We start from the raw sequence: 16,549 nt of genomic DNA on the forward strand, positions 1-16,549 counted from the left end.
GTAAAGATCGTTTTTTCTGTATCGTCACTCAACGCCCCTGCTAACTAGAAGAGCAATATTACTCGACATACACAGCCACCTTTGCGATACTGCCTATGTATTATCAGCGCGAACGGGCAGGCTGTGTTTAGTTCTCGAGTTGCCAGCAGGTGAGTTAAAACCTTTAAACTCGGTTGACGTTTGGTGTGACGCAGTTTGGTTGAGGTTAAAGCTCGTCCGTGTTCGTTTTAAGTTACTGGTAACTTTTTATTGTTTACCAAAAGTCGCACTTAGGATAGGCCTATTCCAAGAAAGTGAAAGTAAAACAATACTGAAAGAAAGCCAAAACAAATATAACTATTTTTGGCCGAACTTAGTGTCCTCCAAGCTAGTATTACACGATTATTTTGAACTAGCATGTGAGATTTCCGACTCGTACTTGTAAATTGGCGATCAACGGTGATATCCGCTGTTAAGAGCTTCTAAATGTGATATTACATCTTATTTAGGCCATTGTGTAGTATACCATAGCGTTAGGGCGAAAGGACAACACAGTGTCTCTGTTATTGAAATCAAATTGCCATATCATGTGACTCTTGATGGGATAATTCCCCTCGGCATGCTCCTTCTCGGCTCCCGAAGCACTGAGTCACTTAGTGATGTCAGCAGACATTTTTTTTAAACATGTCTTACTGGCAACAACAAGCCAAATGAGATTAAACGCAAACGTATTCGCAGTTAAAAATGCCGCATTTTTTTTTTTGGTAAACATTAAAATTAGCTGTTAAATTTACAAAAAAAAAAAAGAAAAAAAAAGATCAACGTTAGTATTTAAGTCAATTTCTTCTTGTGATTGTGATTATTTGAAACCATAAATCCCGAATGTATTAATTATTTTTAAATTAACTTATAGTGCGTAATATATAACATGGGATCCTTTTGATTTTATATTATCTGATAAATGTTCCACGTGAGGAATGCAGCATTAAAGCCACTATATGTAGAACTGGAAGTGTGAGCTTCAGTGCCCCCTAGTGGGAACAGCAAACACTAACACTTACCATACAGTCATGTTATTTTAAAAAAGTGCACCCTTTTTAATTTTATACATCTAAACATTATATCAGAACATAACAAAGAAAATCATCAGGTCCTCATCAGGTTCTAAGATGATTTAAATACAGCCTCATATGAAAAACAGTGTGTGATGTATTACACTGTGTTTAGAGTTATTAATTTAGCTTTAGTTATTCACCTAAAATTAAACCAAAATACCAAAACAGTTTGTGAAGAATCACTTTGTTGCAGAAGAATTTTGGCCCAGTCATCTTTACAATGTTGCTGCAGTTCTTTGACATTTGCAGGTATTTATTCATACGCATCTCTCTGAAAGAACCTCTGCACCATTTCAACAAGGTTAAGGTCTGGACTGAGTATAACTGTATATATTATTATCAGTATAACTGATTCTTTACTTTTTAACTCGTTCTATTGTAGATGTGCTTCTGTGCTTGGGATCATTGTCCTGTTTCATGACCACAGTTTTAGCCACGCTTTAGCTGTCAGACAGACGGCCTCACATTTGACTCTACAATATTTTGGCATATAGAGAGAACCCAAATCATCACCCATCCACCACCGTGCTTGTTAGTTGCTTTTAGGTGTGTGTGCTGATATGCTGGTGTTTCGGTCACACCAAATTTAGTGTTGTACATTATGGCCAGACATCTTCACTTTGGTCTTGTCTATCCAAAGACAATATACCAGCTAGTAACTGCTGGATAAGGGAAGTACGTGCGCCCCGGAGTAAACCTTTCTCATGTTCCAAGTGAGCAAAGCGACTACCAGTGAGGGTAAAGAATAATATTTATTGACGTATGACCTGGTAGTTTATGCTACCCAGGCAACCAGAGCCAGGAATGTCAGGAAGCAACCACCCTCCAAAGCAATGTGTATAGTGACTGTGCTTTCTTTTTCACATGACTGTAACTGTTTGGCTTTGTTCTCAACCTTCTCTTGATGACTTATTTGTTGCCAGTGTTTCTGATTGTTTAATATACAAATAATATACAAAACATGACACAACGTCCTTCCTCTCAGCATCATGGCGTCTGGAGGCCCCGTGATGAACGGCGACATCTCTCGCTCTGCCAATCAGCCCGGCACACTGGAGGAAACCCTGCAGCAGATGAACATCCTCATTCAGGAGAACAGAGACCTGAAAGGTGAGAGCAGTGATGACCGAGGATAGAGCAGTTAGGGAGAGGACAAATAGTGAAAAATTGGTGATAGTTGGAATGAGTGAGTTTGTAACACCCGCATTTATTTTAATTCTCTCTCAGAGGCTCTCCGTCAGACCAACTTGACGATGAAAGAGCGCTTTGAAGGTTTGTCTGCGTGGCGGGAAAAACAGAAGGAAGAGCGGGACTTCCTGGAGAGCCGGCTCGAGGAGGCCCGTGGCCGCATGGAAGCACTTACCCTCCAAAACCAGGAGCTGAGCAGGAGGCTGGAGGACACCGGGAAGACCGGAGGAGCTGTGGGAGGAATGCAGGTGAAGCTGATAATATTGCGTATATATTGCACTGCAGATTTACGGAAACTTTAGTCATTTCTGCATTTATGCTATGTAATGTCATCGTCCAATCAGAATGCAGAGCTGGAGGCCCTGCGTGCTCAGGTTGCTCGGCTGCAGGCAGAGAAGAATGACCTGGTGGCCTTGAACTCTGAGCTACAGCTCAAGGCAGAGCACGATTCTCAGGATGATTCGTTTATTGAGATCATCAAAGTGTCGGTGAGGACGGATGAATAGCACAGATCATCATCAAACACTCGGGTTGTTTTTTATATTCAGCCTGATTTTGGTGAAATGACAAACAGGAGGAGAAGCTTGGTGTCTTAGTATTGTTTTTCCTCCCAGGATGGAGGTATCGATGGCGTGAACGAGGCATTGGGGGCAGAGCGCAGCAGACGCCAGGATGCGAGCATGACAGGGTCACGCATGGACAATGAGGAGGTGACGGTTAGCCAGCTGCTGCAGTCCCTGAGGAATGAGGCGGAGAAAAGCGAGAGGCTGCAAGGCGAGCTGCAGGCCTGCACGGCCAGGTACAAGACAGCAACAAAAGGAAACGTTTCTCAGCTGTGAAAGTGCTTTAAATGTTTTTATTCTGAAAATGAAGCAACAGATTTGTAGCAGTCTGCTCTATTAAAAAAAAAACCCAGTCACAGTTCTGTTTCCATAATATGTTATGGATAATACATTTATTATTTAGTTTCACCTATTATCCAACAGAATTCGAAAGCTAGAAGAAAAAAAGTCCAGTGTAGAGGAATTCACCCAGACACCTGAGCCAGAGACCAAAGAGGATTCTGCGAAAAAAGATAAGGTTTGTTTCCTTTTTCATTTTTTTATATATCACAGTAGATCTGTCGTGCTGAAAGCTGCATTATTGGTTATGTCTTTTCCCTTCCTCTGTCGAGTTTGTGACTTTTTGTGTGCGACTGTTGCAAATATTTCAGGCAGCCTCTGAGGTGGAGAATCTGAAGGCTCAGATGATGACACTGTACAAAGAGCTGCAGCAGGCTCAGAGCAAACTGGATGAAGCAGAAGGCATGAAGAAGAACCTGCAGGACAGGTTTGGGCCACACAAACACACTTGCAAATGATTATTTTAAACTTAAAAACAGAAACGTGCAGAAAGATAACACCACCTAAACTAAATGCTATACCTTGTTTAACTGATGTTCTGTGTTATTTGATTTCTGTCTTATTTTTTGGGGGGGGGGGTTGAAGATGTCGGGAGGTGGAGCAGGATGTGGCAACCCTGAAGGCCCAATTGGTGGAGAAACAGGCCGTTCAAACGGAGAATGACCGACTGAAGCTCCAGCTGAACAGCATGCAGGCCCAGAGCCTGATGGAGCAGAGGAAGACTGCAGAAGAGAAGTCAGAGAAAACACAAGCATACATACACATTAACTGATTGTGTGAGAGTGCAGAAACGGCATATTGTGACACTGATTTTTATCGGGTTGTGTTACTGTACTTTAACTACATAGAGCTTTGTAAAGCGATCGGGTCACGTCACACAAATCGCTAAACACAATTTACTAAACACAGGAACAACCTGGCGCAGCTGAAGGACGCCTACACCAAACTGTTTGAGGACTACACTGAGCTCAAAGACGAGAAACAGAGAAAAGAGGTAACTTTATGTTGTGTTGTGTGGATCGTACTGATTTTCACAAACGTGATGCAGTAAAAAAAAAAATATTGATGGTATTTAAAAAAAAAAAAAAAAAAAAAAATCAGAGATAACTGGCACCTTTACCATCCTGTTTGGTTCTGCAGTCTCATCTGGCGGAGGAGCTGCAGCAGCGGCTGACAGCAGCTGAAGAAGCTCTCGCTATTAAGCAGAAAAAGATCGATGAGATGAAGCAGGACATGTTCCAAAAGGAGAAGGAGCTGGAGACCATATCTGTTTTCCAGGCTCAGGTCAGTGGTTCTTTACGTGTGAGCACTTGAAATATATAATCTAGCATTAAACCCAACAATCAGAAGGCCTCAGCACAACAGGATTGCCTCCACTTTTAATGGTAGTCATCGTGTTTTTGTTTTTTCTGTACTTTCTGCAGGCAGAGATCTACTCCTCCGACTTCCACGCAGAAAGAGCAGCAAGGGAGAAACTCCACGAAGAAAAGGAGCGTCTGGCTGCTCAGCTGGAGTACGTGAAGAAGCAGAACACCCAGCTGCAAGACGAGATGGACTCAATGGGCAGGTGTGGATTCAGAGAGAGGACTGACCTGGTCACGATTTGAGCTTCTTCAGACTAAATGTGTTAATTTCTATTCTTCTTGTGGAGAAAAACTCCTCGTGATTTAATAAAGGATCGAAATTTAAAAGTAGAGTCTGCAGTTCGACTAACTTACAAATTAACAAAGGTTTTGCTGTATAATTCTGCCAAACCCATTTCTATTTGCATGACATGACCACAGAAACAAACTGAGTATAATGTCCTGATTCGGCTCATCTGAAGCTTTTTCTTTGTGTGCAGGCGCTCACTGAACGAGATGCAGAGGCGACATTTGTCACAAGGTGGAAACCCACATGGAGGTGGACCATCTTTAGTTGGAAGAGGTACAGCATGTTATAATTTAACCTCTCACACAAACCTTATTCCTGGCTTTCTCTTATATAGCTTATACCGGACTCCCCTCTGACATTTTGATTATTTGGATGTTATTACTGGCTAGAAATACAATTACTCTAATTTATTATCTATCCCTTTTATACCAAAAAGGGATAGATGGTCTTTTGAAACACATGCCACTATATTTGGATAGAAATATGAGGTGATTAGCTAGCTTGGTTTTTACGGTGATGTTGTGTGATTTTATTTGAATGCTGTTTTTGGCTAGTGAAAAAGCAGTTTAATATAAAATGTAGGCTACTTGCCAAAAATGAAGAAAAAAAACAAAACAAAAGTCAAATTCTTTGGGTGTCTTTCATTACAACTGTTCGCCAGACGAGGGAATCCCAGAGTAGCCAGACCCTAATACATTCCCTGCTTAATCTTCTTATAAGTTATATAATGAGCATTACATAATTAGGTGCAACTAAGACTTGAATCTACCAAACGAGACAATGAAGTCATTAAGAAAATATCCAATCAGACCTGTTTTTTTAAATAGCTGCCCTTTACTGGATGTTACAGGGAATACACCGACTTTTCATCAATTTTTATTTCCATCGTTTTTGCCTCAGCTCTTGTTTCTTTTTTTTTGGGTACTTTTACTGCTGACAGGAACTGCACAAGATTTTTCTCTGCACAAGTAATGACTTTGCGATTAAGGAACGTTACCTGACCTTTTGCAAAATGATAGTTAGATGCAGCAAAAATCATTCAGTATAGCCAAAACATTCGACTGAATGACCTTTGTGGTGTAATCAGTCTGTCAGAAAATACAAGTGGAACTGGAACAGCCATCCAGCAGCCTAGAGTTGTGATCAGTGTCTCTCACTTTCAGGTACTGACTGGCAGCATCAGGGGAATATCCCTGAGCACGCGTGTCCCAAGTGTAATGAGATCCTTCCAGACCTGGACTCCCTGCAGATCCACATCATGGACTGCATCAACTAGACGTGCGTCACAGCATATAAGCATTCACGGCAACAGCGGCTGCATCATCACCTAATCGGAGTCTTCCTCTGCTTTGTCCTGTACCTCTTCACAAGAGATCCCATATGGGATTAATAAAATTTATTCTCGGGTGGGAACACTTTGCTTTTGGAAGAAGCCAAACTGTGATGTTTGGAAAGGCATGTAAAAAGAGTATGTTGACTGTATTTTGTTGTACATTTAAAAGTTGCTCACAAACACTCAGAACAGTATAGAAAACATTCTACAGAACACCTCCTATCATGCGGCATGCTGTGCGTCACATTGTTGGGGGTTTTTTTTGTAGCTGTGTTGTCTGAAGCAAGCTGAAAATTTTCAGGGGCAAAACAAGTTCAGAGCAAACAAAACAGAAGCTGCATAGACCTTTTGGTTAGATTTTAGTTAAGCACTGACCACTGGTCATAAATATATTAATAAATCAACCAAAGTTGAGCCTTTAAAAGCTGCATCTGTTTACAAATATTTGGTTGCTGAAGGCTTTCTATATTTTTGAAGGATTCTTTTTCAAATTAAAATGAAATTGCTTCTATATTTTTCCTCACTAAGGATATTTTAGTTCATAATTTGGTGTTTGGTGGTAAAAGCAGCATTCACCATGTAGGCACTTTATGAAAGATATATATTTTATTTTGACTTTGCATATTGTACCTGATAATCAGAATATAATGTATTTAACCTGATGATCAATTTGTCACTAAAGTGCAGGTAGAATCTGTACTCTGTAGACTGTAAAGACCTTCCTGATTCAAGTTCGGTGAAAGAAAATAAAAGCGTTTGCAAATGTGTTTGCTTTTACTCATGCCTGATGTCACTCTTCATATATTATAAAAATGAAACAAACATTTTAGTTAAATACGATGAAATAAGCCAGAGCTAATGCTGTTATATAAGCACTTCGCATATTACATTACCTTCCTGTTTAAAGATACCCTTTAGGGCTTTTCACATCTTAATCACAGTCGACTGTAAGTATTAAAAATGCTTCAATATTGACATGACTTCATATGTTTTAAAGTCCCGTAGAATGACATTTTAGGCGACTGGGGTTTCCCTGTATAAATAATACAACAAAATCTACTTTAGTAGTAGCTTATGTTGTTTTTGGGGTTTTTTTACTTTTAGCTCATATTAATATCTAATCAAAGAATTTGCTATCCAAGCAACCACCCATTAATCTCTTTTTCTTTTTTTCTTTTTTTTAAATCAGGCAAGATTTTGGGCACCTACCAGCACTCCGACAACACAACGGGGTCCTTCGTTTAGCGCCAGTTTGGATTTTCTCCCTCGCCCGGCCTGTGTGTTGTGAATTACAATGAGGTTTATTGTGTCGTTTTTATTAAATATAACCGAATGACTTGTACATCGCCACGAAAGGCTTTACTTATTGGACAGTAGGCATTATTTTCGAGAGGTTCAATGTGGTCGTAACATCCGGTAAGGTGGTTTTCGGGCTGCTTGAGTGAAGGAAGACGCAAAGTTGCAAAAAGGTAAACTGTTTGTGTCATTATCTTTGACTTGGTCATAAATGAATGGAAGCTGTTTGTTTGTGTATATATACACATATGCAGAATTATAGTTTTATATTCACTTGGGAAAGTGGCTGTCCATATCTTCAAACATTTATGCTCTTAGTTGCTTTTTACCGGGTTAAGTGTAACCACTTAGTCGTTTCATTTTACATTGTAAGTCAAGCTTAACTTATCTCCACTTTAGGCTGAACCTAGATTTTAATACTTTGGACATCTTTTCGTTTTCACATAGAATGAGTGTTAAAGCTGTTAGCGTCTTTAAAACAACTGGGTGAGCTACAGACAGGATTTTAATTGTGCTCAGTAGCTCACAGTGTTGCACTGTTCTATACTGTGCAGTAAAGTGTAATACACAATTAATTGATTTAATGTATGTAGAGGGTTAGTTACTGTTAAGTTACTGCTGCTAAAAGTGATTCTACAAGCTATTAAATTGTGCTTTGTGCTTAGTTTTTGCACAGCACTGCATAGAGTCCTGTGAAAACTGTTTTTCATATCACTGTAGTTTAAATTATTACTTGCATCGTGAAGAGATTGCTCCAACCTCTGCTGGAAAATCTGGAATTCTTTTTTTATGCTAATGTGTCCCCAGCAAGGAGGTAACAGGGTGATATCTCATCAGTGCAATTGTGTTGGATGTAAAATTATCATGCCAAGAGCTGGACAAGCCAATCATCTACACTAGCAGTCAAAGGTTTGGACACACCGTCTCATTTAAGGTTTTTTCTTTATTTTCGTGACTATATACACTGTAGATTCTTGCTGAAGGCATCAAAACTATGAATGAACACATGGAATTATGTAGTAAACAAAAATGTGTGAAATAATTGTGATAGACTGGCGACCTGTCCAGGTTGTATACCGCCTCTCGCCCTATGACAGCTGGAATAGGCCCCAGCGCCCCCTGCGACCTTGAAAAGGATAAGCGGAAGCGAATGGATGGATGGTGTGAAATAACTCAAAACATGTTTTATATTTTAGATTCTTCAAAATACCTGCCCTTTGCTTTGATTACTGATTTGCACACACTCTTGGCATTCTCTTGATTAGCTTCATTTTTGAAATGGTTTTCCATTTCAGGTGATTACCTGAAATGGAAAACTCTTGAAGGACTTCCCAGAGATGCTTAGCACTTGTTGGCCCTTTTGCCTTCACTCTGTGGTCCATCTCATCCCAAACCACATCGACTGGGTTTAGGTCAGGTGACTGTGGAGGCCAGGCCATCTGGTACAGAACTCCATCACTCTCCTTCTTGGTCAAATAGCCCTTATACAGCCTGGAGGTGTGTTTGGGGTCATTGTGCTGTTAAAAAATAAATGATGGTCCAACTAAACCCAAGCCAGATGGGATGGCATGTCGCTGCAGGATGCTGTGGTAGCCATGCTTGTTCAGTGTGCCTTCAGTTTTGAATAAATCCCCAGCAGTGTCACCAGCAAACTATTCCCACACCATCATACCTCCTCCTTCATGCTTCATGGTGGGAACCATGCATGTAGAGACCATTTACCTTTTCTGTGTCACACAAAGAACCAAAGTTCTCAAATTTGAACTCATCAGACCAAAGCACAGATTTCCACCGGTCTAAACAAATCTCTTCTGCTTGTTGCTTTTCCTTAGTTGTGGTTTCTTAGCAGCTATTTATATTTGATGTCTTCAGTTTATATCTACAATGTAGAAAGTAGTAAAAATAAAGAAAAACCATTAAATGAGAAGCTGTTTCCAAACTTTTGAGAGAGATAATATATTGGGATAAGCTCACAAAGCCTCTTGTTAAGTCTAAATTCTATATTACTGTATACATAACACAAGCATTATGAAAGATGCAGCATTCGGTTAACTTTAGAAGTTTGTAACCTTGAGAAAGAGGGTCGAAGACAGCATCTAACTTGGAGCATGACACGGCTTGTTTAACTTTGTCTTGTAAAGTCTGTAATCTCTCAGGTGGTCAGCTGGACACCTTGGATACATGAGAAACACGGCTGCTGGAGTGTGTTACCACACTTTCCTGTGTGCAGCTGTGTGGCCTGAACAGTTTCACAATTCAGTCAAACATTTAAAGAATGTGTTTTCTTGAATGTTTTTTTTTCTTTGTGGAAATTACAGCCCACATCTGGGTTTTTATTGTTTTTGTTTTCTGCGGTTCTTTCTTGAGGTTCTGCCAAAGTAATTCCACATATTTGCCTTTCTGTAGGTGACCAGGTGATTTGACATCAACGACACAGTGTAATTCCTTAAAATGGAGAGTAAGTGTCTGATTTAAAGCTCACGAGAATACTGCTTTATCAGTGGGTTAAGACACAAATGAGTGCATGTGTACTTCACTCAGGTGAGGATGATCTGGATATTCTGACTGCGCTGCTGGCTGAGAGCGAGGGTATTGGTGAAGAACAAGAAAGCCAGGAGCAGGCGGACGATCTGGACGGGCTGTTTGATGAGGAAAATGACGAGGAGTACAAAGAGGGCGTCGAGGAGGAAGAGCGCAATGTGGACGAGATGTTGGAGCTCTTTGGAGATGTGGATGACATCAAACAAGAGGAGAAGGACAAAGAATCAGAGGGTGACCGTGAGAACCTGAACAAGTCGAAAGAGGATTTACAAGGTTTGTTGATGTACAGTGGAGATTAGTGGAGCTACATGCTGAGCCTGTGTTGTCAGCTTAATTTTGTTATGCATTTTTTCTTCTTCAGAGGAGTTGAGGCGGATGAAGGAGCAGATGGAGAGGTTGCAGCAGCAGCTGGAGGCCAGCCAGAAAGTCTCAGTCCCGTCAGCCTCTTCAGCCAAGACTTCAGGAAAAAACTCACCAAGTGTCACACCAGTGAGACCCAAACCTGCACCTACCCAGCAACCGACCTCCAAACTGAGCCAGGCCAGACCAGCCACTAACACACAGAAGACACCAGCAGGTAAAGAAAACAGTGATGCCAATTCCCTCTGTACTGCTCAAGCACATTGTACTGTGTCTAACCTTCTCTCTGTGCGACTGTAGTAAAGCAGTTTTTCTTGTGTATAGTTTTGTTATAGCTATAACCCACCTCATGTTTCATGAATGCTTTCTTCTTCTTTTTTTTCCCATCCTTCCACCAGCGTCTTCATCCACTCCAGCAAGAGCAGGAAGCCTCAAGCTCCAGGAGTCCTCTGAGTTTTCTTCTCAGCTCAGCTTTGCTGATTCATTTAAAAGCAAACCGAGAGTGGCTCACCAACCTAAACCCAGCACATCACCGGGTAAAACACCAGTTTTTCCTTAAACAAAGTGATTGTGTCGTCACACACATTAGAGTGATGCACGCATGTTCTGTGTCTGAGTTTTTCTTGGCTGTGCTCCCCTCAGAAAGCAGAGGACCACTGGTAGAGATAAAGATCGGCAGCTCCTTCAAGCCCATAGAAAGCACCAGCACAGCCCCTGATGCTCTGCACTCACCTTCAGCGTCCCATAGCAGACCTGCAGCAGCTGCGTCAGCAGTGCAGCCTAAAGCTCCTTCTTATCCATCTCTTCCCAAAGACGTGGCTCTTGAGAAATATTCAGGACTGCGGCTCAGGTCAGAGCACTGAAGTGATGACAAGTTGTCAGTTGAATTAGGTTTTCTTGTTTTGTTTTTTCCCATTCCTGTGTTTTTAAGTCTTTGGCTCGGTTCTGTTTGTCTCCTCAGAAAACCACGTGTTTCTTCTAGCGAGATGGACCGTAAGATGGCTGACCGCCGTCTGATTCGACTGTCACAGTTACCGGAGCGTATGGCTCGGGAGAAGCTGGAAGACAGCGACTGGGTGACGTTTGCTGTGCTGGTCAATAAAGCCACGCCTCAAAGCAACAGCAGTGTAAGTCAGACCTTGTGGACTTTGTTTGTGCAGCATCAGTGACAGTTTCATAGAAAACTATACAAAAGAAATGAATAAAAATTCTTTGTAAAAGAGTAGTTAAGGATGAGTTTTTCTGGTTTTAATCCAGCCTTTAGGGATGACTTTGAACAGAAGTAGGATTGTTCTGCATATACAGGAGGCAAAGAATTTTTGGTGTTTAATATATTTAAGTTGGAGTTAATTAAACCAAACTATTTCAGTATTGCTTGCATATGATGCTAGGATTTGTTTTATTTATTTATTTTTCCCTGTGGAAGTCAAAAACCTTCGTGGTAGCACTAAGAAGATATTTCTATGCGGATGATAAATACATTTATCCTGTAATATTCCTGATTGAGCACTTTCTTCTCTGCAGGGCAAAACCTTTAGCATCTGGAAACTCAATGACCTCCATAACCTGGAAGTGTTTGTGTCTCTGTTTCTGTTTGGTGAAGTTCACAAAGAGCACTGGAAGACTGAGACGGGCACAGTAGTCGGACTTCTCAACCCAAACCCCATGAAGCAGAAAGAAGGATATGACGGGGTGAGCAGAAAGTCTGAAATGAATCTAATGTGGAGTCTGAGGAAAAATTATTTTCTCATTCTCAGTGATTTTGTACTTTAAAATCAGCTCCCAGTAGGAAAGACAGTCTGATATGTTGAATATTGGACACACTTGAGGCCTCCACTTAAATGTTTCTTGAGGGTCTGAGGCTCAAACCTTTTTCTTGCCTTTATGCCTTTAAATTAACATTTACACCTAATGATAAACAGATCCTCAGTCCATCTATTAATGGCACTGTGATATAAAGGTTTGACAATGTTACATTTTACTGCAAAATGTAACTAATATGTCTAAACTTTATCTCATTGGATAAAACAGATACGGGCAAAGTCTAACTTTGAGGATACAATTTGCAATTGAAAAAAGGTGACAAAAGGCAATAATGCACAATAGTCTGCACATTGCATTATTAAAGTATCGTGATTGAAATGATGGTATCGTATCATGGGCTGTCTGGTGAGTCCCACCTCCAGTAGCTAACACCCATCATGTACGTCTGTAGTGTCTGTAGTTTTTTGTACTGTAAGCTGATTTCCTTCCCAGAATATAAAACCTTGTGTTGAATGTGTGCAGGTGAGCCTGACGGTGGATCACCCACAGAAGGTGCTGCTGATGGGTGAAGCTCAGGACTACGGTATCTGCAAGGGTGTGAAGAGGAACGGAGAGCCATGCTCGCAGATAGTTAACATGGTTAGTCTGTTCTATTGTGTTTGCTGTACCTAAATGATTATCATGTTGCCTTAAACTTCCATCTCCTCCACAGTATGAGTGCCCATACTGCCAGTATCATGTCAAGGCCCAGTATAAGAAGATGAGCTCAAAAAGGGCCGAGCTGCAGTCGTCGTTTTCCGGAAGAGCGCCCAGTAAAGTCATGGGGAAGGGGAAGGCAGGTGGCCTGAGAGAGCGGATTTGTCAGGACGGTTTCTACTACGGCGGCGTGTCCTCTGCTGCCTGTGCCGCCTCACTGTGAGTGTGTTTTTTCCTATTGCTAAAGTTCAGGTCAGTCAGACTGTAAGAGGAAGCTCTTTCTACTTTCCCTTTACATCTACAATATATCAAATGAAGAACAATGCAGTAAAATCAATAAAAACTTGACTCAGCTGTTTCTGTTAGTATCCTCTGCAGCAGTTAGTCATGCAGGCTGTGGTCATAACCCTGTCCAACACAGATTCTGGCTTTAACTGGATTTTCAAATCAATAGTGTGTGCTGAAGTCAGTTTGCGCAAGTTAACTGCCACCCTTACAAAACCAGGAACACAGTGTGGGACTGAAAGCATCCAAGCTGCTGCATTTTCAGTAACAAGCCTGTGTGTTGCAGGACCGCGTCCAAACCAAACAAACCCACCCAGAAAACTCTGGACAAGCTGTTTGTGAGAGGCTCGGCTCAGCTCGTCAGTCAAGCCAAGAGGCTTGGTAAGGACTGCTAGATTCTCTCACACTCACAGATTTGAATCATTCCTCGTGGAAGTTGATGTTTACAAGCCTGATGTCGTAGGTGATAGATATATAGAATTGCATAGGAGTATTTTTTGCTTCAAACCCTTTTTTCCTTACCCTGACTTTCAGATCTAAAAATAGTTTTCTCCTTTGATTAAAATACTGATGTAGTTTTCAATCCTGTCAGTAATTTTAGGAGAGATCGATGAACAAAGGCAGAAGGGAGTTCCCTATTTCAACTGTTTTTGCTTGTGTGTGTTTGTAGCCATGCAGTCTGGTGAAGTTGCAGGTTGCTCAGATGAATTTAAGAGCCTGATGTCAGTGCCAACACCTGGAGCTTTGCAGCTGAAGAAGCATCTCACACAGGGCAGCCAGTCAGGTACACAACCTGCAAATCTTTTGCACTTTTTGGCAAGCTAGGTTATATTAAAGATGCGTTTGATTACAGTGTTGTGAACTCAGTCATCTGTCTCACACACACACACACACCAACAAAAAAAATCTTATTTGGCATCCTCAGTTTCCAAAGAAACATCGGGAGCTCCTCTTCAGTCCATCTCGGCCTCAGACCTGCTGAAGCAGCAGAAACGGAAGCAGCGGGAGCTCCTGGCGAGCCGGCGGAAAAGGGTGGAAGAAGTTCAGAGAAGGTCGCTGCAGAACTCGGGCGGTGCGACAGGCCAAGATTGTTTAATGTCACCAAAAGCTGCTTCTGAAGTCCCCACGGCCTCCCAAAGCCCGGCGGCGCCCCACACTCCGACCCTGGGCCGAGGCTTCTTCAAGGGAGATGATATCCTCTTCTTTGATACCAGCCCCCCTCCAGCTCCTTCTCCCAGCACCCTCAACCTATCAGCTGCCAAGCTGGCTGCTCTGAAGAAGCTAAGGGCTAAAGACACGGGGCTGGTGAAGGAAGACCCCAACGCTGTGAAGAGGAAGAGGAGTGACAGCAGTGAGATCAATGCCCGAGTAGAGCGGAATCGCACATCACCCAGTGGTACACATTTCAGTTTTTTCCAATGTAATTCATACATCTAGATAGCTATCCTCTTTTTTTTTTTTAACTTTCTTGTAAAGTTTTAAATTAAAGATAACAATAAATTGTTATTTTAGCAGTACAGTACCTCACAGGATGGCAGGATATTGTTGCCTCTGTACCTTGACTGCATAATGTTATCTTTTTGTTGTTTTTGTTGTTTGTTGTGCTGCCACAGATTCTTGGGAACACAGGTCTTTATCTTTTTATGCTGAAGTAAACTTGCCGTTGCCTGTTTTATGGTTCTTTTCTTTGTCTGAAGCCTCAGCTAATGAGGAGGAGGAGCCGGTGCAGAAAAAGAAGCGAGAACAACTCGACTATGTCCAGTCAGAGGAGTTTCAGAAGATCCTGAAAGCCAAATCTCGCCACGGGATTATACTTCAAGCGGTATGACCAGTGACATTTGATGATGCATAGATGCATATGAAAAACCAAATTTAGTGCAAATTTATAAGTTTGCTGACTTACAAAGAATTGAACTTCCTCTAATTTTTATGGTAGTTTCATTTTAATGGGAAGAATCAGAACCAAAATGCCAGAAAAAAACATGTCAGTTATAGTTATAAGGTCATGGAGTGGCCTCAGCCAGTCTCCAGACTGCAGTCCTGTAGAAAACCTGTGGAGGGAGCTGAAGCTTTGAGAGTTTCTGTAAAGAGGAGTGGGCTAAAATCCCTCCTGAGATGTGTGCAAACCTGGTGACCAAGTACGACAAATGTCTTACTGGTGTAAGAGTCATGTTTTGTTTGGGGATTAAATTCATATTTCTCTTAATGACTAAGGCATAAATATGTATGTGATATGGTTGGTTGATCCAATAACCTTTTTTTGCCCCACTGTATATTTCTTGATGAATAGCTCTCTCTTTCTCTTTCAGGCGGAGTACCAGCTACAAGAGCGCTACTTCAATGTTCTGGTGAAGAAGGAGCAGATGGAGGAGAAGATGAGGAACATCAGAGAGATGAAGTGTCGGGCTGTCACCTGTAAAAAGGTACTGAGCCAGAAGTTGAATTCACCGCTGACCCAGGTGTGCTGTGGTTGTCTATCAGAAGTCACTGAAGTAAACCGTTGTTACTCTTCTGCTGGTTCCAGTGTAGTTACACCTACTTCAAGCCGGCGGATCGTTGTGTAGAGGAGAACCATGATCTGCGGTGGCACGAGGCAATGAAACGCTTCTTTAAATGTCCTTGTGGACAGAGAGCCATTGCTCTGGACAGACTGCCACACAAACACTGCAGGTAAGACAGTGGCTTTCCGACAAGGCCTGGCAGAAACACTGAAATGATGTGTACACTGTAGTGGGACTCGCCAACTCATTAGTCATTTTGCCTTTTCAGCAACTGCGGTCTGTTTAAATGGGAACGAGATGGGATGTTGAAGGTAAGCTGTCACAGATTACCGATTTAAAAGTTTAAAGCAACATTTGATTGAAACAAAGTAGACTGATCACACACTTGACGTTTCATTGCAGGAGAAAACTGGCCCTAAGCTTGGTGGAGAGCTCCTCCTGCCTCGAGGAGAGGAGCATGCCAAATTCCTCAACAGCATGAAGTGATTTATTATTGAGGGAGCAACCTATAGACTTTTATGTTTGTAATTTAAGGTTTTACCAGGCTTTCATTAGTATCAGTTCTGTTTTTAAATTTTGACATTATGTAGCTCTTGAGTGTCTGTGGTGATACCAGATGTGCTGCAAATTGGCTGATTAAAGCTGATTAAAGATTTTATATGTACAGACTGTTTTTCCCTACAAGAGAAGAATTTTGGGGGGATTTATGTGCTCACCTATATTGGCACAGAAACACCCTCTAACACACTCCATATGTTGGTGCCAGGCGGAGCCAGGTGGCACTTACTCAATTCTTTGAGCCAATCCACATGGCTTTAAAGGTCTGAGGTGGAATCACAGTATAGAGATAAAATAAGCTTTTCTGGGGTTGAAGCTGTGTGATTAGCAAGTGCAGAGTGCCATGCCACATCATTGTGAGGCTTTTATTTTTGCTCG

General features: G+C 41.6%; 2 protein-coding genes across 2 annotated transcripts; both read left to right on the plus strand.

The window, feature by feature from the left end:
* optn (optineurin) lies at positions 1–6,937 on the plus strand. Its single transcript, XM_084910398.1, has 13 exons — positions 1–149; positions 2,080–2,204; positions 2,322–2,530; positions 2,627–2,770; positions 2,897–3,081; positions 3,269–3,362; positions 3,496–3,611; positions 3,770–3,919; positions 4,094–4,178; positions 4,325–4,468; positions 4,609–4,751; positions 5,028–5,110; positions 6,001–6,937. Exons 2-13 carry the CDS (start codon positions 2,084–2,086, stop codon positions 6,111–6,113), a joined length of 1,587 nt encoding a protein of 528 aa, XP_084766524.1. The 5' UTR covers positions 1–149; positions 2,080–2,083; the 3' UTR covers positions 6,114–6,937.
* An 86-nt stretch (positions 6,938–7,023) lies between these two features.
* On the plus strand, positions 7,024–16,271 carry mcm10 (minichromosome maintenance 10 replication initiation factor). The gene is made up of 18 exons (XM_084910397.1): positions 7,024–7,639; positions 9,873–9,924; positions 10,008–10,280; positions 10,369–10,584; positions 10,766–10,903; positions 11,010–11,217; positions 11,329–11,494; positions 11,892–12,059; positions 12,654–12,770; positions 12,844–13,046; positions 13,399–13,493; positions 13,783–13,896; positions 14,038–14,508; positions 14,810–14,934; positions 15,422–15,535; positions 15,637–15,782; positions 15,882–15,924; positions 16,016–16,271. Exons 2-18 carry the CDS (start codon positions 9,918–9,920, stop codon positions 16,097–16,099), a joined length of 2,688 nt encoding a protein of 895 aa, XP_084766523.1. The 5' UTR covers positions 7,024–7,639; positions 9,873–9,917; the 3' UTR covers positions 16,100–16,271.
* The last annotated feature ends 278 nt before the right edge of the window (positions 16,272–16,549 follow it).

The sequence above is a fragment of the Perissodus microlepis genome, chromosome 17 (genome assembly GCF_051167445.1).
Source record: "Perissodus microlepis isolate ML-2025 ecotype Zambia chromosome 17, ASM5116744v1, whole genome shotgun sequence".
Taxonomy (NCBI): domain Eukaryota; kingdom Metazoa; phylum Chordata; class Actinopteri; order Cichliformes; family Cichlidae; genus Perissodus; species Perissodus microlepis.

Coding starts and splice junctions, on each gene's coding strand:
- optn (XM_084910398.1), top strand. CDS start 2,084: ATGGCGTCTGGAGGCCCCGTGATGAACGGCGACATCTCTCGCTCTGCC. Junction 3,082..3,268: donor CTGCAGGCCTGCACGGCCAG/GTACAAGACAGC, acceptor ATTATCCAACAG/AATTCGAAAGCTAGAAGAAA. Junction 4,752..5,027: donor GAGATGGACTCAATGGGCAG/GTGTGGATTCAG, acceptor CTTTGTGTGCAG/GCGCTCACTGAACGAGATGC.
- mcm10 (XM_084910397.1), top strand. Junction 12,060..12,653: donor AGAAAGAAGGATATGACGGG/GTGAGCAGAAAG, acceptor GAATGTGTGCAG/GTGAGCCTGACGGTGGATCA. Junction 15,925..16,015: donor AACGAGATGGGATGTTGAAG/GTAAGCTGTCAC, acceptor GTTTCATTGCAG/GAGAAAACTGGCCCTAAGCT.